Source organism: Leguminivora glycinivorella, chromosome Z (genome assembly GCF_023078275.1).
Source record: "Leguminivora glycinivorella isolate SPB_JAAS2020 chromosome Z, LegGlyc_1.1, whole genome shotgun sequence".
NCBI lineage: Eukaryota > Metazoa > Arthropoda > Insecta > Lepidoptera > Tortricidae > Leguminivora > Leguminivora glycinivorella.
This window is the reverse complement of record NC_062998.1, coordinates 2,030,328-2,053,932: the sequence shown is the minus strand read 5'-3', so window position 1 is coordinate 2,053,932 and position 23,605 is coordinate 2,030,328. Positions and strand designations below refer to the sequence as shown.

Sequence of the window (23,605 nt, the reverse complement as noted above, 5' to 3'; positions counted from 1 at the left end):
CGACGCCTATGCGGCGGCCACAACGTTGTTCGGCGGCACCGCAGAGATGGCCATCGTTAACGAGGAGGCAACTTCTACGCAACCTCGGCGGCGCCGACGCGGCGGACAACACTGCCGCGGTCAGCGGCGCTATCGCAGCGCTACAGTAAGTTTCGGCGCCGACACGTGGCTTGGGGCCTCCGCACCGAATCGGAAACCGAACATATTCTTTCTAAAATAATATGAATCTGCTCACCCATTCGTCGGAGAAATTCAAACCTCCTTGAAGCGCGGTATTCCTCCACCGCGCCCGCCGCCGCCGCCGCCGCAGCCCGCAGGTCGCGCAGCACGCGGTCGCGAAGCACGTGGTCCCCGGAGCACGTGGTCCCCGGCGGAGCAACTTACCTACGTTACCGCTTATATTCTCGCGCGAAACTTTTAATACGCGGATAACACTTCCTACTTTAGTCTCGGAAATGCGAATAGTTTAAAAAGAAAACTGATTAACGGTAACGATTTTTGCAGCATGGAACTTTCTTACAAAAAAGTGGGTAGAATCATAAAGCACCGCTCGTTCATTTCTATAGTGAGAACCCCGAAAGACGAATAATGATCGCTAGCGAGGCATAATATATCTCATTATTCAAGACGAACGAGCGCAAATTAAAAGGGAAGAAAGAATTGACGGATGAAATTGAAAAATTTCATAATTCCGAAACGTTATAAGCCACTTTTTAAATAAAAACACGAATAACTCTGGTTTGACCAGAAATAACAAGGAAATAGAAACTAAAAGATTAATTTCGAGACACCATGCTGTAAAAATGTTCGAACGGAATACGCGACAACCGGTCACTTCGGCGTTCGACGAAACAATGAGGGTGGCTGGTGGCGAGTCGGGGCGCGGGGGGCCTTGTGTTGCAGGTGGGGAAAAACGGGACTACCAACATCGCGGCGGTGAGACGCCGGAGCGACTTACAACGAACGATGGCGCCATCTATCGGTCCGATGCGACGTCTACGACGTACTCTCTATAAAGACCTCGGATATACAAACGGCACAAATAATACGAAGGAAAAGCTTTCGCACTACATACTCGAATAGGCTAGTTTCCTATGCTTAAAATAAAATATTTTATGCAGTGCGGCCAAATGAAGTGGCAGACATAGGTTGGATCGAGACACAGCGACGGGACCTTCCGTTCGCACCTATGGCCGCTCGCCGCTATCACCTAAGGCCGATAGTACACTACACATATATCATAATATATTATCATAGGTCATATTTATATGATAGTGTAATATCGGCCTTAGACCAATTTATGTTATGGCCTGGCCGTACGATGGCGCTAGCTATGGTCACTGACACTGACAATTATGTGCCTATTTCTGGGTTGATAACTAACATTGTTGAGTGAAAGCCAATTAAAAAAAAAATTTCCATTGTTATTCAGCATCAATATTTTCTTGTTGAGGCAATGATATTAACTGTGAAGTGTCACTGTTGGACGACAATTTGTCAATATTGTGAAATAGGCCATTGGAAAGTATTTCGACTAGTCAGCCCTAGATGGAGACTGTGTCTTTGTAAAATGAGTAATAAAATGTATATAATATAATCTAATGGAATATTAGAAGTTATTGAGACGGTAATATCATATTGCGGTTGAGATAGGCATTTGCTTTGTTGAATCATTCACCTCTCACTGTGCAATTTAATCATATTATATGAAGATTTGGTTCATAGGACTATGTTTATTTTAAATTAGTTAAAAGAATGTTTATTGTTAGCGGTTCCGATACCGCTTAAGTGTGTGAGCAATAGTGTTTATAGTTCGACAATGGTTCCAAAAGCGAGTGAGCTTTCGGCGGAGAAATGAACAAAAGATAGTCGCTCTCGTGTAAATAAAAGAGACGCGATGATAGCGCGGGCGAGTTATAGTTCGTCGCTGCTCTTTTGTTTACACGGGAGCGACTATATTTTTTTTTATTCGTTTCTATAGCCGATACCTCCTCGCTTACTCGCATTTGGTGGAACCAGTGCCTAACGCTTGTCCGCACACCGCAGCGGGACGCGGATCCGCTTACAGTGGATGTAAATGGTATTGGTTCTATTGCATATTGAGTTAAATAATTGTGACTTCATGATTTAGTGTTATTTATATTTCTTTAAATGATGTTAATATTTTTTAGTTCTTAGCTAACTGTTTACAGTTCCGATATTATAATTATATTTGTGTAAAATTGTAATTATATTATTTTAGTAGATTAAAGGCGTGGTTGGTTCGCGTATTGTTTCAATATTGAACGCTGAAAGCGTTTTCTTACCACTTGCGTGAAATAATCACGTCTTTTCACCCTATAGTTGTATATTACGTTAGACAGGGCTAAATATAATATATAAATAAGTAAATACACACCAAAATCTGTTATTAAATGTTATCTTAATGAAAATAATGAAGCAAGTTCTTTAATTAATCTAGGATTTTAAATTGACATTTTTATTCGAGTTAGATATTCTGTATATATGTGATTATTTATTAGGGCACTACTTAATAATTTCTTTTAAAGCATTTATCAATTGACATTTTTATTACTCTGTTGAAAAAATATAAATTATAATTTGGAATTGGGACGCACACCTCTGTCAGAATGGCCGAGTCGGACCAATGCGGCCATCCTGACGCAATGTGCGCCCCAAAGTCATTTAGCCCTGTTTTTTTTTTTAATTTGTAAATTAGATTAGGTTAATTAATCCACAAGTGCTCTGTTGGTGATACCAAGACATAGATGGTAATTATGTATCGTGAAATTTATTTAGGGTGGTCTGACAGTCATAGAGTAATTAGCTAAGTAATTAACCAATGTAGTGTCTCCGGGAAAGCGGTTAAACATTAGACAGACAATCACTTTTACATGACTGTCTTATAAGCTTCATATAAATAGGTAGATATTAGATTTTATAGTCAATATACCATTTATCTATGCATTCTTTGACTGTCATTTCAGCCTTGTGTGATCGACAGCTTGTAATATGACACTGGTTCAGTGTCGAGGTAAAATAAATTAAGTTTAAATAATTCAAGGTCACCATTTTTTTTATTAAACTTATATGGCGGCCGATTGTTTCATTCGGTATATTAAACTCTTAATCAATTATGCATATCGGGAAACCATGTGTATTTCTGAGCAGTTTGTCCTACAGACATCTGAAACCTAACGAGCCTACTCTGTCTTTTGGTTTAATGTGACTACCGTCAAAACATTTTGATTCATTGATTGATTGATTGACAGGTACAGTTCACCAGTCGTAGGCCACTGTAGAACCTTTACACAGTAAACGTCAATGTTATCTCTATGGCAAATAGAATACGGTGTCAATAAGACAGGGCTGATACAAATTGGTTGACAGTCCGTTACGATCAATCAGATCTTACGATCGGTCGCCAATGAACTCGTCCGAATATGCTTATGAGCCACTCGCTCATATATTCTTTACGAAAGCGCTTTCTTGTCCCGCTATCTCAAACGGAGAAATACTTTGCGATACAGGAAAGGTTTATTTATCATTTTCCCCTCACTAGCTCGGAAACACGTATTTTGTATTTAATACCAGCGGCAGCGGGTAAAAACGCATTTTATCCACTAGTTTGTAAAGTAATTTGACCTTGAATAAAGTCAAATTAACTGGTTTAAAATTGATAAAAGTAGGTGAATCTAGTAATAAAGATGATTTACCACCTGTGGAACTACTGAAAGCGGTGATAAACGCATTTTTTGCGTTGTAGTTTCCTCGCTATAGTGAGGGGAAAAGTTTTGTATTACACTCGGGTGCAAATGTATTTTACTTCTCGTGTGTAAAAAACTCGCAAGTTCAGGATTCTATTCTCGAACCACTCGCTTTGCTCGTGGTTCAACTATAGAATCCTTTCACTTGCTCGTTTTTCAATTCCACACTCGGCGTTAAAATACAACTTTGCCCCCTTGTATAACAAATAACTATTTTAGCTTAAAATACATTTTGTTCGGGTTGTTTCCTAGGTGCAATACCATTGTAATGAGGTAAGAGTTTTGTGGCTTAATTTACAGCATACGTAAGTGACTCGTATTTTTATCACTCGGCAAAACACTCGTAGTTACCATCTTCGATTGGCATTGTGTAGCTAGCTCTAGGTAAAAACATTTGCTGCCAAAGCCGCGAAAAAGTCTACTTCTTACTGTACATCATGTCAAAAAAGAACAGAAGTTAAAAAGTGGCAATATCGTCGAGTCATCGCTTTCTTTTAATTTATTTATTTAAAAACATATTTCAATGACATTACAGATAAATGCAATGCGTCATGAAAATTAAATTAAAAAAAAAAACAGTAAATAAGAACATGAAAAAAAAAACAAACAATAATGATTACAACTAAACAATTGATTTGGGCGATGACGTAACAGCGTGGCTCCGTTGCGTCGTTTGCCCTGGTGTAGGATTCGGCAGATTGCCCCGGAACCGCCGAAAAACCACATCTTTCGGCCAGAAGTCTGCGCTCGCGATGGTGTCCTGCAGCGGCAGCGGCACGCGAACGAGCTGAAGTGCACGTAGTGACGCGACTGCAGCTGTTGCACCCTCAGCGTTAATGTGTGTGAGAAAACGAGACGACACGACGATGTTGCCACTTTTTAATTTCTACTCTTTTTCCAGGTTGTATCTGCGCGTCTTATCTATTTTTCAAATGAACCGTAAATCCTGGCAATTATTTTGCTTTATTGTGTTTTATGTGCTAATTGCTCGAATCGGTTCTACTGTAGGTAGTAGACACTTAAAAGTGGTTTTATAATCGTGGTATAGAAAAGAACGAATCGTTTTGGCAAAAATCTAAAACTTCATCAAAATCCCACACATGGAAACTTGATAAATATGACTAAATATCGAGGTTTTTAGTTATTTTGATGTTCCAAAATCGCGTCAGATTTTATCTCCGATCCAAAAGACGTGTATTTAAGTTTGAGTTTTAGTTTTAATACAGATTATGGGGGTTGCCGGCTGTAAATGGTTTATGTATTAGTGATTATTATAAAGTGGTTAGGCAAAAGTGCCGTAGACATTAACTTCTCAACACGTTCACTGCCCAGTGTCCCTACGTGGTTCACGACAATTCTCATAACAAAATAAGGTTTACAATTCCTCGCAGGCAGTGAATGTGTTAAATCGAGTCCGAGAGCTACTCAACATTGAATAAAATAATTTTAATTCCAATTTATATTTTAAGAAATTGAGCCACAAAAAGGGTCTTCAACAGACGATGGTCGACGAATGTTATTAATATAATATAATATATTGACAAAATTAATATATATTAAATAATGTGCGGTGTTCCATGCATACAGGTTCCATATTGCTTATTTATATGATTATAAACACGACCCTTTTTTGGTGTTATGCACATACTTCCATGGTGTTCATGGTGGTGGTTGGTTGGTTGGTGGTGGTGGTGGTGGTTTCATGGTGGATTTATTACTTCTGTCTGTCTGGTAATGAGGAGAAATTTGAAAGTGGAAACAAGGTCGTGTCGTTTTGCATTGATTTGAAATTTACACTACAAGGTTGCCGCTCTTAAATTTCTACTCTGTTTTGCCGGGCGGAATGTTTTTTTTTTTTTTTTTTAATTGTTGATAGGTTGCGTAGCCAAAAAATGTGAGAGTTGAAAATAAAGGATTTTTTTTTAATCGATTGTGTCGTAAAATGGGCTGTTCGTCTACGGGCGCAATACCTATGTGTATATTTGAAAAGTCAGACGAATGTATCCGAATGTATTATAAAGATTTAATTGAAAATATTTAAATAAAATGTTTATGTTTATGCTTATATCGTGTTTTTATTTCTTTAAACTCATTAAAGTGTAAGTTCAAAAATTAGGCCTACCTAAATATATACTCTTACGCCAAATTACCTATTTACACTAAGATTTTTACGTTATTATCCGATCGGATAAGGGATGTAAGGAGTTAAAAGGCAGATGTCAAAGTAAGTGTTGACCTCAAAGGATATCGGCCCTACATCCGATATACCGGATCGGATAATGTGAAAACGCTGTAATTACTCGTGTATTTCGACAAGCATCAAAGGGTTAAAGAAACTGTCATTTTATGAACTAACTTTATCATAGTGCCATTTGTAATCAATAGGTATTCGTCGCTACCGCGGCTACGGCTGCCACAAACTCCTAGATCAACCCTAGATATTCTTCCTCCTACCCTCATCCCACGTTATAGTGGAGTCGGTACAACAGGTCTTCCTCTTCCCCCTATCAACCCTAGATCACATCATGAATAACGACATCATATAAACCGCTTCAGTTAAACCAAAGAGTTAATCGTACAATTAGTACAGTATAGCCGCTCCCCGCTGAAAGTGTCGCCCACTCGCCCTCGGTTACCTACTACTATACTTCACAGCTACCCCTTGTCAAAATGCGACCAGCCGACCTATACATTATTATATCTCACTCACATAAGCATGGTATGCGTTCACCTACACGAGCTTAGACTGTGTGCGTCGTAGGAACGCGCCCCTTTCATGTCTCGCCATTGTCCGAGGTGTGGTTGAGACCAAAGAGCATTGAATCACTAGTTGAGATACAACGGGCGATAGAGAGGTATGAAAGAGAAGGACATGCTGCGCCGATCCCAAATAAATGGGATAAGGGCAAGCGAATGACTGTCCGAGGTGTGGTTAAACACTCAACGCTAAACTACCTTTACCAAAATAAAACACGATTATTTATAAATTCACATCACTATTATAAGATATATTATGCGGCACCAACTCCACATTGATACGCTGAGGTATCACTCTTATCCCGTCCTTGTGGTGCACGAGTTGCAGACTAATATTTTGTGGTAGTAGTTGAAAGTCCGCTTGCATAGACAGATTGGCCGTGTTGGACCTGCGGCTGTTCTGTGCTTCGGTGTTTGCAGTTTCCGACGCGCTAGTTGTGACCTGAGTTGTGGTACTCACTGGATCTAAAGAAGCATCTATGAAATGGTAAATTGCTGTTGCGATTACTCCAACGGTAAAAACAGCCATGATGACCGAGCCTATGAGCATTACTAGGTTGGCCATTGGTTAAATCGCGTGCATTTTCAAACGTTCCTTATTTTATGAAATCACTTTTACTGGGTCTTACAGAGGTAGGTATTAGACATTTATGACAGACGAAACGACAGGTTCGGAGCTATGTGAAAAGAGTATTGTTAATGCTAAGAGTGTGTTCACATTGTCCGATCCGATTGGATGTCATTCGGATGATATACATATATGTAAAGCCCCAGAAAATATATGACTTCGTGCCATGTTGCGGAATTTCATTAGAACTATTTTCTTTTTTTTTATGGGATAGGAGGCAAACGAGCAGACAGGTCGCCTGATGGTAAGCGATCACCGCCGCCCATGGACACCCGAAACACCAGAGGTGTTGGAGGTGCGTTGCCGGCCTTTAATATGGGTGTACGGCGTACACTGTACGCTTTTACACTAAACTGTCACCACCATATAACAAAATAACAGCGCCCTCTTGACAATAATCATATATTTCTGGTCAGGTTTATTGCGAAATGTTTTCTTTCGTGTTCTCAAGGAAACTCACGAGTCACGGACTTGTTGTATATATAATACCTAGTCACTTTTTGATTGCTGTTGGGCATTGGGTATGCCTACATGGGTCTCCAAAACTGCCAGGAAAGCTGCACTGGCGCCATCTATCTAATATTCGCCACAAGCGTCTTTTTGACGACGTCATATCATACCTCTGCAGGTGGCACGATACGTGGTGATCGTGGCGCCGCCGGGTTCTGTCGCTCCACTCAAGCGCGGATCCAACTTCGTGCCCAGGCCCCAGAGGTGGTAAAGGCCTAGGCCCCAGAGGGGGGGTCACGTGGTCTATTTGTATGGTCAATTTGTAGGGGGTTCATGACCCCCCCCCCTGGATCCGCGCATGGCTCCACTAGGATACATTTATGGTGCTTCCACACTGGGCTTTATCAATGTGTGACCAGTGTGACCCCATGTTATACAACATGCCTAACAACCAGTGGTGTGGGAGCTGGGAGCACCATAATCGATTGTGACGTTGACGAGATATGAAGTAGTTTTAGAGAACCAATGCCATATCAAATTTAATATGCTAAGTGGGTAGCGTGGTGTTCGGATCTGAACTACATATACATGTATGAATTTTCTGAGATGCACTTTTCGCTTTTGCCCTAATCTGTTAAACAAAGGCCTTTGTTTCTATTATTCGCTGCGGTTAGCTCCCGTTTAAGCGGCACGTGCTATAGTCTCAGTGTAGTTAAAAAGCAACTATCATGATAGCAATAAGGTTCAAATCCATAAAAAGCCCTTTCGGAGATAACACGTTTTGTCATCTTAAAAAAAAGTTACCTGCACACTGCAAACTGTTTAATAAATTTGAACCTTATTGCTATCATGATAGTTTCTTTTAACTACTGAGACTTTAGCACGTGCTGTGGAAACGGGAGCTAACCACCGCGAATAATAGAAACAATAGTTATTTGTTATACAACAAGTGTTTCTGCGAAGATATTTACAGATGAGTATTGTTTTCATAATCTTTACATACAGTTTTCATGTAATCTTTCAAATTGCTAGTAGTCATTAGGTATTTGGTTATGTTTGTACATGTTTGATGACAACTTGTTTAGTGTTTTAACTTACCGTGTTTCTTAGTTCATTGTTAAATCTCTTCAAAAACAATAAGACTACACACAGTGGAAACCAGTTAAACTTTCAATAAAGTGAATTATAAAACCTACTACATGTTATCATACACTAGGAATTAAGATTAGTAAATTTTGATTTCCTCATTAAAGTCATATTGTTATTATTGAATAGTGTATCAAGTGCAAGTATTAAGTTAATAATTACAAATTCTCACTGCCTATACATATATTTTATTGGCTATATTGTCTCAAATTACAAATATGTCTTCAGAACAACCTACCAAGATGACTACAAGGAGGGACGTCCTGATTGCCAAAATGCAACAATTAGAGAAGGAGCTCAAAACAGCCAACGAGCTGAACAAAAAGCTCCTTCAAGAACAAGAAGAGAGTGAACAGGAGATTGAGCGTGTTGTAAGAACAAACACAACACTAAAAAATCAACTCGCCAACCAAGACGTTGAGTATGAAGACTTGCAAGGGCAGCGCGATGAACTGCAGGCCATTGTCAACCAGTTCCAGCAATGCCAGGATATACACGAGCTGGCGTTACAACGCGTCCGGGACTTGCAACAGCAACTGGAGGAGTCGGAATCAAAACATATTTGCAAGTATTGCTCCGGCAACCCCGTGCCCGCTGACAATAATATGAGTATTTTTGCTGAATTAAATAGTTTTGATGTAGATTTAGTTCTTGATAGTACAGTGTCCTCTCCAATAATAGAAACTTTAGATATTAAAAATTCTGTGCAATTTGAGGACCACAGTGATGTTAGAGTTACATTGAAAGGTAACAATAAAATTAAAAAATACTTGAAATTGAACAGATTCATTAAGAAATCAAAGCTTTTGCTGAAACGTCATACTTCACTGTTTAAGACAGTGCAATCTAAATGTAAAAGTGTTTCCCTCAGCGAGGAACTTTTAAACTGTCAATATCAACTAGACAGGACAACTGAGGAGCTGAATCTCCGCTCCGATGAATTAAAAAAATTAGAATTAAAGTTGATAGACTTAACTAATAGGGATGAATTGTCAAGTAAAGCTTTACAGGAGTACATAGCCTTTATGAATAATGTTCTAGAACCGGGCAGCGGCTACAACCTGAGCTTCGAGTCACCACGGCCACCGACGCGCCCCGCCGCGCCGAGTTCGCCCGCGCTGCGTGCCGTCCTAGCCGCGCCGGGATCGCCCGCGCTGCGAGCGCTGTTCGCGTCGCGCCCGAGCCCAGCCGAGACCTTCACCCCGTCTCGAGCTTCGGGGATCCTGCGCCAGTACCGGCTCAACCGCCATCGTCACCGCCGGGCGTCGTCGAGCGGGTTCCATCGCGACCGTCCATCGCCGGGCCGGCTCCATCGCCGCCGGCCCTCGTCTCGCCGGCCTCGTCGCCGCCCAGCCTAGCTACGCTGGCTCTGGCGCTGCTGACCTATGTCTCGCCCGCTCCGGCGCCGCCACCCCTCGTCTCGCCGCCGTCGCCCCGCCTCGCGCCGCCATCCTCCCCGCCGCCGCCGCGCGCCGCCCGCGCCCGCGCCGTGCTGTACAGCGACGAGGCGGGCGCCGGGCTGGGCGCGCTGCTGGCGGAGCGCCTCCACCGGCGCGTCATCAACCACTGTCACCCGGGGGCCACCGTCGCGAGTTTGGTCGAGTGCATCTCTGCAGGCGAGTTTGACCGCGATTCGACGCTTATAGTTTTTGTAGGGAACAGTTTAGACTGTACTAAACGCGATATTTTAAATTTGTCCGCTACTCTGTCGGCGCTCGATCGGGGAGAGGTAGGGAAAATAATTATGTGTGCGCTCCCATACAGAAGGTCGAGAAAGGTGAATAAGAGAGTTTACCATTATAATTCTTTGTTGTACAATCTCTCAGTATATAGTAGTACGATTTCGTATTTTGATACGAATAAATTTATATATGATTTTGTAATGCCCTGTAACAGAACCTACCTACCGAAAAGATGTCTAGTGGATTGTGCTAACCTGTTAGCATATAATATTGAGGACTCCGTCGTATCTAGGGCGGCGTCTAGTAGTTTTACTTCGCGTAGCTCTTTATGTCTCGGTAGCGTGGGTTCCGAGACGGAGTCGCCTGGTGATTTGTATTTAAACTAACCGCTACGACAACGTCTGCACCGGCCGGCTCTGCTCGTATTGATGCTAGTATGCTTAGTGAAACCGAGTTATTAAATTTAGTTCACCAGAATATTCAAGGCTTTGCCAGCAAGGAACTCGAAATAGATTTGTTTTTACAGTCCTCGAATACTGACATTCTCTGTATAACCGAGCACTGGCTTAAAGGGCATGAATTTATGTTTAATTACAATAATCATAGTATAGTTAGTTATTTCTTCAGAACATCCTGCATTCGCGGCGGGTCATTGATAATGGTTAAACATAGTATAAAAAGTAAAGAGCGTAGAGACATTGTTGACTTGTCTGTAGAACGCGTTATAGAACTTTCTTGTGTCGAGTTGGAACGATTTATCGTTGTATGCGTGTACAGGCCCCCATCGGCGGACATAATGTATTTAAATCGGTTATAGATGAAGTCCTTAGTCGTGTTTTTAGAAGTCAGAAAACTATAGTTGTATGTGGCGATTTTAATATTAATTTGCTAGAAAATTCGCCTTTGTGTGGAAGGTTACTAAATACCTTTAAATCTTTTAATTTAGTAAATTTATTTTGTGAACCAACTAGAATCACGGCAACCAGTGCAACATGTATAGACAACATCTTCAGTAACGATATTGCGATTAGTAAATCTGTAATAAACACCATGAGTTCTGACCACTGTGGACTAAAAGCCTCTTTTGGCGGGAAGATAGAGGATATTCCACAAGACACTGTGTGCAGACTGATTTCCGAAAGGCGCTTACAGTCATTCAATCGTAATATTAGGAACAACTTACCTTTTCTTTCATGTAACCGAGAGAACCCTGACTGTCTGAGTTCTGAGTTGTTTAACTGTATAAAAAAGGAATTTGATGCCTGCTTCATCCCCAAGAAGATGCAGGGCAAGGTCAAGGTTAAATTTAGCGACTGGGCTACGCCGGATATTCACGATAAGAGACGCCGGCTCTATGATTTGTATGATCTGCGAACAACTGATAAAAGGCCGGAATTTATAGAGTACGTAAAGAATTTCTCGAAATCTTTTAAAAGGATGTGTGTCGCCGCTAAAGCTGATTATTTATCCAAAAAGATCTTAAATTCCAGCGATAAAGTTAAAACTACATGGCAAGTGATCAGCAGTGAAACAGGAAAGCGTAAAATAAAAGAACGGCACTACAACCTACGAGTTGCTGATACTTTAGTAAGTTCCGACCGTGAAGTGGCAGATCACTTCGAGCGATTTTTCTCGAATATACCGGCAGAGACAACAAAGTCTCTTAACTCATCGCCAATTGTCGCTGAAGAAATGCTGCAAGCTAATGTAGAAGAATGTTCAGAAATATTCACATTTTCTTATGTTACTCCGACCATAGTTATTAAAACGTTCAGATCTTTAAATTTAAAGAAAACTGAAGATCTATGGGGCTTGTCAGTTAAAGTATTACACTCAATAGTGGAATCAATCGCACCCTATTTAGCTGAGATTTTCAACAGATGTATTGAAACTGGCATTTTTCCTGATATTATGAAACACAGCAAAATTATCCCGCTGTTTAAATCAGGAACGAAATCAGACCCGACCAACTTTAGACCTATTTCAATATTACCAGCGCTAAGTAAGGTCTTTGAGAAGCTTATTCTTAATCAACTGTTGTCTCACTTTAACAGAAATAAATTGCTTGACAATAATCAATTTGGTTTTACCAGAGGTCGTTCAACTACTGATGCCGGTTTGGTACTTCTAAAACACATCTTTGACGCCTGGGAAAGAGCTCAAGATGCTGTTGGAATTTTCTGTGATCTATCAAAGGCCTTTGATTGCGTTGATCACGAGAATTTAAAGAGAAAATTGAGCCACTATGGGGTTAAAGCTGCTGCCCTTGACCTTGTTTCATCGTACCTTTCCGACAGAACTCAGAGAGTTGTTATCAATGGGACTCAATCAGCAGGTTCACCGGTAGCACTTGGAGTGCCTCAAGGTTCAATTCTCGGTCCCTTCCTGTTCTTAGTATACATTAATGATCTACCGAAACTAGTGCAAGATAAACATGATATAGTGTTATTTGCTGACGACACTTCTCTTATATTCAAAGTTGACAGAAAGGAAAGCAGCTTCGATAACATCAACGATGCACTGTCTAGCATAACAGACTGGTTTACGGCGAATAACTTACTTCTAAACGCCAAGAAAACCAAGTGCATCAGTTTTGCGCTTCCGAACGTTAAGCAGGTAAATAACAGTAAGATCCAAATGAAAGGTGAAACGCTGGAATTTGAAGATCGAACGGTTTTCCTTGGAGTCACTTTGGATTCAAAACTGCAATGGCATGCACATATAGCCACTTTAGCTGGCAAACTTAGTTCTGCAGCTTACGCAGTAAGGCGAATCAGACAACTAACAAACGTAGAGACGGCCAGGCTGGTATACTTTAGCTACTTCCACAGTGTTATGTCATATGGGATCCTGTTATGGGGAAAAGCTGCAGACATTCAGGCTATTTTTGTGCTGCAAAAACGAGCAGTCCGTTCAATCTACGGATTGGGCGGTCGAGCATCTTTAAGAGAAAAATTCAAAGAGGTGAACATTCTTACCGTTGCCTCTCAATACATATACGAAAATATTATGTATGTTCGGAAAAATATCCACGAATTCAAGCTTAACAGTGACATCCATAACTATAACACAAGGAACAAACATAAACTTGCTGTGACCGCCCACCGTCTCCGTAAGGTTGGTACGTCTTTCGTCGGGAACTGTACACGTTTTTATAACAAAGTACCAACCGATATAGTGGATTTGCCATTTGACAAATTTAAGGCACGCATTAAGCGTTTGTTGTTATGTAAGGCGTACTACACTGTGAAGGATTTTATAGATGATAGGGATGCCTTTAAGGTGGTTGCTTGTCAATAGATGAATGAAGTCGTATATATTTTTTCATTTTCTCTGCATTGTGTAATTAAGCATACTAGTGTTCAATTGACGTATGAGAACATATTCTCGTCTGATTATATTGTTTTTATTTAAGTTTAGTTGTGGACACTTGGAGACCTTATACATCTCCAAGATTATGTGTTTAATGTTTAATGTTTATCTTACTTTAATTTTATTGTATAAATCTATATTTCCTTCCTTTGTAACATACGAGCACAGAATATAGTGTCTTACAGCTATGTTTTATTATTTGAATATTTAATTTAGCCTGGCAGCTTGAACATGTCATGCACACTTAAAAGTCTTTGCTGCGGTGGCGTCGTTGATCGGGTCGACACCTTCCCGAATAAAGGTTGAGGGAGGCGATGGCTGAGATACGCGTCATACTCGTGAACGGGTGCCGTCTGTGAAGACCGGTCTGTTTAAGCTTACTGGGGCTGTTATAACTTAGTAACTTTAATTCTAATTTTTATTAAATTAGGACACTTTGTTCGGTTGTCGTTTGTTTCCTTTCTTTTAGTGAATATTTTAAATATATGATTTTGACTCATGGAGACCATATACATCTCTAAGGAGAATTAGATTAAGTAGATATACATTTTATTTTTAGTTGTGACATTTAGAGTCATTTGCACCTCTAAAGTAATTTTAGACTTTTTTTTTTTTGTATTTGTTTTGTACTTTTTATATTAAAATTTAGTGTAGTTCTTGGTTGTAATTCGACATTTAGAGACCTTCTACATCTCTAATTAATTGTATAGAGTTAACTTTAGTTAGAACTTAGAATTAGTATATAATAGTATCAATTGTAATTTCAACTCAATTTTAAATATTTTTTTAAATACCTATGTACATGTGACGTGTAAAAGTGCCCCTGTGGCCTATTTGCTGAATAAATTATTTTGATTTTGATTTGATTTTGATACAAGGGGGCAAAGTAGTATTTTAACGCCGAGTGTGGAATTGAAAAACGAGCAAGTGAAAGGATTCTATAGTTGAACCACGAGCGAAGCGAGTGGTTCGAGAATAAAATCCTGAACTTGCGAGTTTTTTAACACACGAGATGTAAAATACATTTGCACCCGAGTGTAACACAAAACCTTTCCCCTCACTAAGTATAGCGAGTAAACTACAACGCAAAAAATGCGTTTACCACTGCTTCCAGTAGTTCTACAGTAGTAAATCATCTTTATTACTAGATTCACTTACTTTTATCAATTTTAAAGCAGTCAATTTGACTTTATTCAAGGTCAAATTACTTTACCCACTAGTGGATAAAACGTTTTTACCCGCTGGCATTAAAGGACAAAACACGTGTTTCCGAGCTAGTGAGGGGAAAAAGTAGATTGATCAAGATACGTGCATAAAGATGAATAAAATATTTAATTATCTAAAATACCCTGCAATAAACAATTACAAAATATAAAATGAACATATTTGCACAAGCATACTAAAAATCTTGGTATCAACTTTAGTTGAAGTAGACGCTTAGCTTAACACGGCTGCTACAAAATATTAGGTTACGGAACGAGAATTCGCATGCGAGTTTCATTGCTTAGGGAAAAGGAGTAGAAATTTAAATGTGGCAATATGTGTCATCCCTTTCTTACTAATATGTGTGAGAAAACGAGACGATACGACGATGTTGCTACTCCTTTTTACAAGCCTGTACATTGCGGTATTTTATAACTTTTATAAGAGTGCGTTGTAAATTGTATTCCTCAAAAGTGTGCAAATGTAACAATCGCATGTGAATTCGCACGCCGTTTTGAATGGAACCTAATTTTAACTATATTAATAAGAATGAAGTAGCCATATCGTGCATTTTGCTAAAACTAGAGTCGAACGCAGCTTATCAAAAGTAAATCACCGACCATAACGCTTTGGTGCGCGCGGCAAAAGATCATTGTCTTGCCAACTATGCGCCAGTATTTGCAAACTAAAATTCTTGGTCACAGGGTGGTCGTCAAAAAGTTGCATATCCGGCTTTGTGATTTCACGCCTTCCGCCATCCGTTGATTCATATACTTCAGGTTTGTCTAAGGATTCTGATTTCCTGATTATGAATTTGTTGTCAAGATGAGGGACGTGAGTATGTTGCCTTGAAAGTGAACGGAGGAGTTGTTTAGGGTCCACGGGCGCTGGATGACCCGCAGGGGTCGGCGCTGTCTCCTTTGGGGTAGCTGGCGGCTCGGGCTGCTTCTCCTTGGTTCCTCCCCCCTCTTGACCACCTTTGCTCTGCTTCACTCCGACGAAGTGGTAGACAGCTATAGCGAGCGAAATTATAGTAAACACGCCCAAGACGACAGAACTTATTAAAACTGAAAGGTGAGCCATTTGTGTCCAAGAAATTCAAAACACCATCGTGCGTAGAAATTAGTGACAGGAGAATTGACAAGCCGAGTAGAAGAAATGCCAAAACCCATCCAAAATTCAATTATGATATCTATGGGTCTCAAGTTACCAGAAATAACGAAAGAGAACTTTTTAGTTTCCTTAAAAAAACAAAAACTACTTACCTACTTAAAACGTAAGTTCACGAGCATTTTCAGAATTTGGGACCAAAGTTGTTATAAATTAACTCACTGTCAGTTTTGTGACGATAATTATTAAGCATGAAATTTCTATAGATATATTGTTTTTGTGTTAAGTAATTACATAAACTTTAAGCAATAATCTACATTCAGAATGTGAAAAAAGTAATTTTTTAGACAGATTTTATGCTTAATTTTATTGTCGTCACAAAAATGACAGCGAGTTAATTTTTGTTAACAACTTAACTTACGCTAATTGGGGTGTCCCAAATTCTGAACACTTTAGGCGATTTGCTGTGGTGTCAATCTATTTTAATTGTGTTACCATGCGCTGACATTACGTTCCATAAAAAAAGTAGAGATGGCGCTGCAGAAAAGGAAAATCGATATATCCTTACCAAAGGGTGAGGGTGGGTGAGGGCATAATATCTGAGATCGAACGTTAGAGAAAGAGGCTGATTTTTATTTAGAAATTACCTGTTCGTTTTCAGTTAAAAATTAAACATAAAACAGAAATATTTATACTCCAAGGTATGATGTAAATACATTTTATTACTGGAATATATTACCTAGTAACAATAAGGAACTTCCACATATAAAATGAGCTCTAATCTTAAATAGGTAATTAGAAAAATCTGGAAGTACCATAAGTAAGGTATATCATAATATTTCGTAAATGACGGTGCTAGTTTTTGTTCATTTGACGAAAAAGTATAAAAATCTTCTTTGCCGTATTTACAGTCCTTGTTGTCTAAAATAAATATAAATATCATATTTAAAAAAAAAATGTAACAATTTATTCACTATATGGTTTTGTGGACAAAAACTAGCACTATGTTTCTACTGTATAATACATTTTTATAAGACTCTTTGTATTTTATTATATAATCGTTTTTATACAAATTAATAGTACCTACTTTTAATATACACAAAGTATAGGAACTTGATTATCAAAAAATAAAAATAAATTTATTTATAGCTCCAAATTAAAACTATTTAAAAGTTATTATACAAAAATAGTCTTAGGTACTGACTACTTTATGTAAACACAGTAATAGAACTATATAATACAATATACTGGTCTTACAATAAAATAGATAAATAGGTAATAATCTTTTATTAAACTATTACTTTCAATTTATGACCCATTTGAATTTTTCACCCTGTATGAGTTAGCGGTAGTATACCTAGTAACTCTACTAATAAATTAATGATAAAATATTTGGTAAATTGAATCTTAACCACCTTAATTGTTTGGTAAACAAAAACTTGGCAAAAAAGTTTTTTGTTTTCTAAAAGTTAAATGTTGAAGTTGTTTTGCCAAACATTTTTTTGGGAAATGATAATTTGGGATTTGAAACATTGAGAGTAATTTCTGGACATTCATCAGTACACACAATGACTCTATTGCCACTATAAAAATAAGTGTGACGCAGTTAACACATTCACTGCTAAAAAAAAAAAATTGATTACGAGGAAACAGAAGCACTTCTACAAAAACAATAAATACAATTTAATTTAATTTAATTTAATTTGGTTAATATGTAGCAACCATACACACGCAAGACACGCATACACTCTTTCTCTCTCACACACACACTCACTTACACTCACACACACACACACACACACACACACACACACACACACACACACAGACACACCCACACACACACGCACACCACGCACACACACACACACACACACACACATACACACACACACACACACACACATATATACAAACTAACCTAGGTTAAGTATAGTTTGTAATATTTTCAAATTCTGTAAGTAGATTTTCGGTTACTATGTAAGTAACTATGTAAATGAAGCTCCATTTATGTTTAGTGTGTTCTAAGAGATTCATAAAGATAACTCTCAATGCTATAGGAAAGTATCTAAAAGTTCACACCAGACTTATATGTGCATAACATTTGGGTACTAAGCTTACGACTACAACAACATACAAGGTGCTATCTGCGATTTTTTTTTGTAGCAGATAGCACCTTGTATGTTGCCTTGTAAGGTGCAATTTTCTGAAAAAATAATTGCAGGTTGTACCCTATACATTGTTGTTGTCGCTTAATCTTAAAAAATAAGACTTTTCTCTTCCAACATTAATATTTTTTCAAATATGTTTAACTTTAGTAAATAATCAATTAGACAATATTAATTATAAGTAAATAAACTATTTTGCCAGAATATACTCTGAGCCTGACAAGACACTATGTTTTCCGGAGATTCAATCTCCTACTCTGAAAAGGTCAAGAAGAGCTTGAAGACGATGTGGTGGGGGTGTTTGCCTGCTTCTCCATTTGCTCTATCCGTTTGTGCCTGATCATATTCGACAAAATACCATCAAATGATGTAGTCTTCTTCTTAGCTGACCCACGCAACGTGTCCTCGCCTTCCCGCCTCACCCGCAGTCTAAGCGAGCTAACTTCATCCATAAAATCAAAATCAGATTTCTCTTCCTTCACTGGTGACTGCGGTACTTCGATTTTAGCTTCTTTTTTCACATCGACGGGAGAAGGCGCTCGCCTGCCAGGGCATTTCCATTCTAAAGACAAAGTGCCGTTTTTGTCTATTTTATTATAAAGCTCTTCTAGCTCAGAGGCCTCCACTATCCAGTTTTTACCGATAGTTGTTCCCGCTTTGGAGAGCTCGTCGTCTGAACAAGGTAAGTCCCAATCATCTCCTTGTAGTTCTGTCATATTTTAACAAAATTATTTTCTGCTATTTTATATTCATAGAATTGCAATAGGATAAAGTACTCTTTGAAAAGCGCCTTCAATTTTTATGTACGTTTGTTTTACAATACAAGTTGATAAAAAATGATAAGAAGTGTTTGACTTTCAGGTTTTTCAGGCACTCAGGTTATGGAGATTAGAGGTAAGGAGCGAAAGCTAAGTATCAGAAGTGCACATATAAAAGAAAAGATAGGTGGCGCTGCAATCACAGGTACATAAGGGTTTGCCAATCTCTTAGCCTTCTCGGCAGTGACCCCGCCTACGGAGCAAGAGGTCCCGGGTTCAGATCCTGAAGAGAGCTTTTTTATTTTTGACGTGATTAACGTCTAATAACTCGTTACTACGGGCAGCATGCACGAAAAAGATGACGTCATTGTCCCGTTTCGCAATATAGCTTAAGCGCCATCTATTGGCGCGCGTTGCAACTAAGCGGCTGATCGATGCGCTAGGTCATGGGGTCTCATGTATCTTCTTAGTAGTTTGTGCATGCGCTCCAAGCGGAGAGATTTGTAACTGAACTGCAACTGAAGGGCCTTAGGCTTCCCACAGACAGTCTTAAAAATTCATAATTGTGGTAATTCCCACAGGAGGTCCTTGGAACAATAGGAAGGCACTTTGGATTATCCGAACGTTATTTATTTATAATTTATTAATATATATTTACACAAACATGTTTACATCATGAGTCCTGTCAAAAGAGTGTCGTTTGAAAACTCAAAAGTCTGCACATAGACAACTGAGATTCCAAACTTAAAGTTGGTCAAGCATGAGTCGATTGCATATTCAACCTTCACAATAACACACCCCCTCAATCGACTCTGCTTGAAGCGTTAGTACATACTTTACAACTTTTATCTAATACTTTACAACTTTTATTTAAAAAAGGCCACAATCTCATTTCCAGAACAATATATCAAAACTTTCATCACATTACCAAAAAACAAAAGGTTTCAAAAAACGTTATCATCAAATATTAATTAGTACATATCTACATGTACTCTCATATAATATAAACTCCCACTAATCGACACATCACTACTAATATATAAATAAGTAGTTAATTATTCAGCTTCTCGCCTCATATTATTCTTTATTCTCCCACTCGATACATCGCTACAAATATATAAATAAACAGTTAATTATTCTACTTCTCGCTTCATATTTATCTTTTATTCTCCCACTCGATACATCGCTACTAATATATAAATTAACTACATCTATCTCCCTTATTTATTCCACCTCTCGACTCATACTTATCTTTATTCTCCACCGCTCGATACATCATTACTAATTGCCAAATACATATTCGATTATAAAATTTACGTATCCTTCCCTTCTCTAAACAAATACTAAAATACTAAAAATTATAATAATATTTGGAATAAATAAAATTTAGAAAAAATACTTAAGGATAACTTCAGAACACTGTGTAAATAATGACTAAATGAATGTGTGGTTTTACTCTTTTTTCAAGTTCGTTTGTTGGTTGCTTTTATATTGATTCACTTACCATTAGTACACTAATACACTTACACCCCCTTAAGTGAATCATTATTAAGCACCCCCTTAATTCTAACTTTATTTCATGCTTCCAGAATCCTTAAGTTTTCTTTCAATACACATTTCTGTATTATTTTTACACACCCTATAAAAAAAAAAACTTACATACTACGATAATTATAAACAAAACCCCGACATGAGCCGAAAAAATTATTAACGTTCACTTTAGCCCGCACTTATACTACACTCAATGACTCATTTTAGCCACAATATCACTAAAACACTAATCTTCGTTGACATTTTTCAAACTTTACAGCCGGTAAACTTTTAGTTAATATATCAGCCAGCTGTGATCCCGTCGGACAGTATTTAACTGTAATCTGATTTTCGTCAATTTTCTCTTTTAGGTAATAGTATTTTACGTCTATGTGTTTGCTTCTTCTCCCCATGATTCCTTTTTTCATAAGCCAAATTGCAGATTGATTATCTACTCTCATCTCAACTTCTAGTTTTTCCTTGGTTATCTCAAAAATCAGATCCCTTATGAATAGTAGTTCTTTACAACATTCTGCTGCTGCTATGAATTCTGCTTCTGTGCTGCTCAGTGCGACTACTGATTGTTTTCTTGAGCTCCATGCCACTGGTCCACCATTCAGCCAAATCACAAAACCAGAAGTGCTGCGCCTAGTGTCTGGATCTCCCGCGAAATCCGAATCACAATAACCCCTGAGTACTTTATCATCTTTATTAAAGTGAATCCCTTTTTCTGTTGAGCCTTTCAGGAATCGCAAAATTGTCTTAGCATTATTCAAATCATTTAAATTTGGAGAATTTTGATGCCTCGAACAATAACCCACTTGAAAACTAATGTCTGGTCGCGTTTTATTCGAAAGATATAACAATGACCCTATCATCTCTCGGTAAAGCTCATGAGACTTAGTATCAACCTTTACTGACGGATGCTGTTCTATCAGAATTGTTGGACATTTACATTCTTTGGCATTGTTTAGGTTAAATTTCTTAATGATTTTCTCACTGTATGTTTTCTGAAAAATTTTAATCCCATTTTCATCTTGCTTAATGTCCAAACCAATGTAATTGGTGACTTCATCTAAGACTCTTAGTTCAAAAGCCTTTCTAATTCTTTCTATTATGTACACTAGATCTTCTTCTTTCTCTCCAAGAACTAATCCATCATCGACATATACCGCAAGAATAATCTTTCTTTCACCCTCCATAACAAAAATGCATTGATCAAGTTTCATCTGCTTGAACCCCATCTTTATTAAGAACTCTGTAAACTTAATATTCCACATTAGTGGAGCTTGTTTCAGACCGTATAAGCTCTTGTTTAGTTTGCATACTTTGCCTTCTTTGTTGCTATAGCCTTTGGGTACCTTCATGTATATACATTCTTTCAAGTCTCCATGTAAAAAGGCTGTCTTCACATCAAACTGTTTTATTTTTAACCCTTTTGCCGCTGCAATAGATAGTAAGATTCTTAAAGACGTACTATTAACTACCGGACTGTACGTCTCGTCATAATCTATTTTGTACTTTTGTTGAAAGCCTCTTGCAACTAGTCTGGCTTTATATCTGCCATCAGACTTTACTGTAAAAATCCACTTGCTAGTAACTAATTTTCTTCCTTTTGCTTCCTGTTCATCCACAAATGACCACGTCTTATTTTCTTCAAGTGATTTAATTTCTTCTTTTATTGCCTTTTTCCATTTATCCTTTTCTTTTGATTCTATTGCCTCCTCGTAAGTTAACATTGAAGCTTCAGTATCATAATTCATTAAATAATCTTTATATCTATCAGGTAATCTGCGGTCTCTAGCAGGTTGAACTCTTCTATTTTGATTAACATCACTATCAATATTTTGATTTTCAATACTTCCAACTCGATTTTCAACTTCTTCATTATCAAAAAATTCTTCATTCCCATCATAAAATACTTCATTATTTTCTTCTTCTTCAATTGTTTCTATTTCATTTGTTTCATTGTCTTTTGTTTTATCTTCATTTGTTTCGCCTTCATTTATTTCACCTTCATTTGTTTCGCCATCATTTGTTTCGCCATCATTTATTTCGCCTTCATTTGTTTCGCCTTCATTTGTTTCGCTTTCATTTGTTTCATCTTCTTTTGTTTCACCTTCTTTTGTTTCATCTTCTTTTGTTTCACCTTCTTTTGTTTCATCTTCTTTTGTTTCATCTTCTTTTGTTTCATCTTCTTTTGTTTCATCTTCTTTTGTTTCATCTTCTTTTGTTTCATCTTTTGTTTCATCTTCACTTGTTTCGCTTCCTAATCTTCTTAAATGAATAACACCTTCTCGAACATTCTCTGCATTTCTACTTCTTACTTTTCTTTTTAACATATCACCTTCTCGACTCTTCTCTATATTACTACTTCCTCCAACTCTTCTTGATGTACCTCCTTCTCGACCCTCCTCTCCATTGCTACTAGTTTCAATTCTTCTTAATGTATCTCCTTCTCGACCTTCATTACTGTTGACTCTTCTGACCTGATTTTCTTCCTGCCTGTTTATTTGATCTTCATTTTGTGTTGTGCCTTCCCTAACTGTCTCTTCAGTTTCTTCGTTGATTGTCCAAAGACCTCTAATAGTTTCATCATTTTCTTCATTTGTATATATACCTTGCTCATCTTCATTTATTCTTACATCCCTCGCTCTTACAATTGTTTTTGTTTCATCCACCCATATTTTGTAACCATTCCTGATATAGCCAATCAGGATTCCCTTTTTGCATCTGACATCTAGCTTTCGTACACCAGAGTTTATTTTATAATAAGTTGTTGAACCAAAACGTCTTACATGTGATACATCAGGTTTGATGCCAAACCACATCTCTGCTGGAGTTTTGTCTTTGCCTTCGGTAGGACTTCTATTGATTAAGAAACTTGCAGTTATAAGAGCTTCACCCCATAGATAATTTGGAACTCGACCATCGAATATTAATGCTCTCGTTCGTTCTAACAAGGTTCTATTCAATCGCTCTGCTTTTCCATTTAATTGAGGAGTGTAGGGTATTGTTAGATCCATAATTATGC

At 38.1% G+C, this 23,605-nt stretch overlaps 2 protein-coding genes across 2 annotated transcripts; one reads left to right on the top strand and one right to left on the bottom strand.

Annotated features, from left to right (window-relative positions):
- Positions 1–8,966: 8,966 nt before the first annotated feature.
- Positions 8,967–11,227, top strand: LOC125241431 (cyclin-dependent kinase inhibitor 1C-like). Its single transcript, XM_048149922.1, has 3 exons — positions 8,967–9,316; positions 9,790–10,364; positions 11,208–11,227. Exons 1-3 carry the CDS (start codon positions 8,967–8,969, stop codon positions 11,225–11,227), a joined length of 945 nt encoding a protein of 314 aa, XP_048005879.1.
- Positions 11,228–18,113: 6,886 nt separating this feature from the next.
- Positions 18,114–19,145, bottom strand: LOC125241459 (PAXIP1-associated glutamate-rich protein 1). The gene has a single exon (XM_048149965.1). It carries the CDS (start codon positions 18,997–18,999, stop codon positions 18,550–18,552), a length of 450 nt encoding a protein of 149 aa, XP_048005922.1. The 5' UTR covers positions 19,000–19,145; the 3' UTR covers positions 18,114–18,549.
- Positions 19,146–23,605: the final 4,460 nt, after the last annotated feature.

Coding starts and splice junctions, on each gene's coding strand:
- LOC125241459 (XM_048149965.1), bottom strand. CDS start 18,999: ATGACAGAACTACAAGGAGATGATTGGGACTTACCTTGTTCAGACGAC.
- LOC125241431 (XM_048149922.1), top strand. CDS start 8,967: ATGTCTTCAGAACAACCTACCAAGATGACTACAAGGAGGGACGTCCTG. Junction 9,317..9,789: donor GAATCAAAACATATTTGCAA/GTATTGCTCCGG, acceptor ATAATGTTCTAG/AACCGGGCAGCGGCTACAAC. Junction 10,365..11,207: donor GGTCGAGTGCATCTCTGCAG/GCGAGTTTGACC, acceptor ATGCGTGTACAG/GCCCCCATCGGCGGACATAA.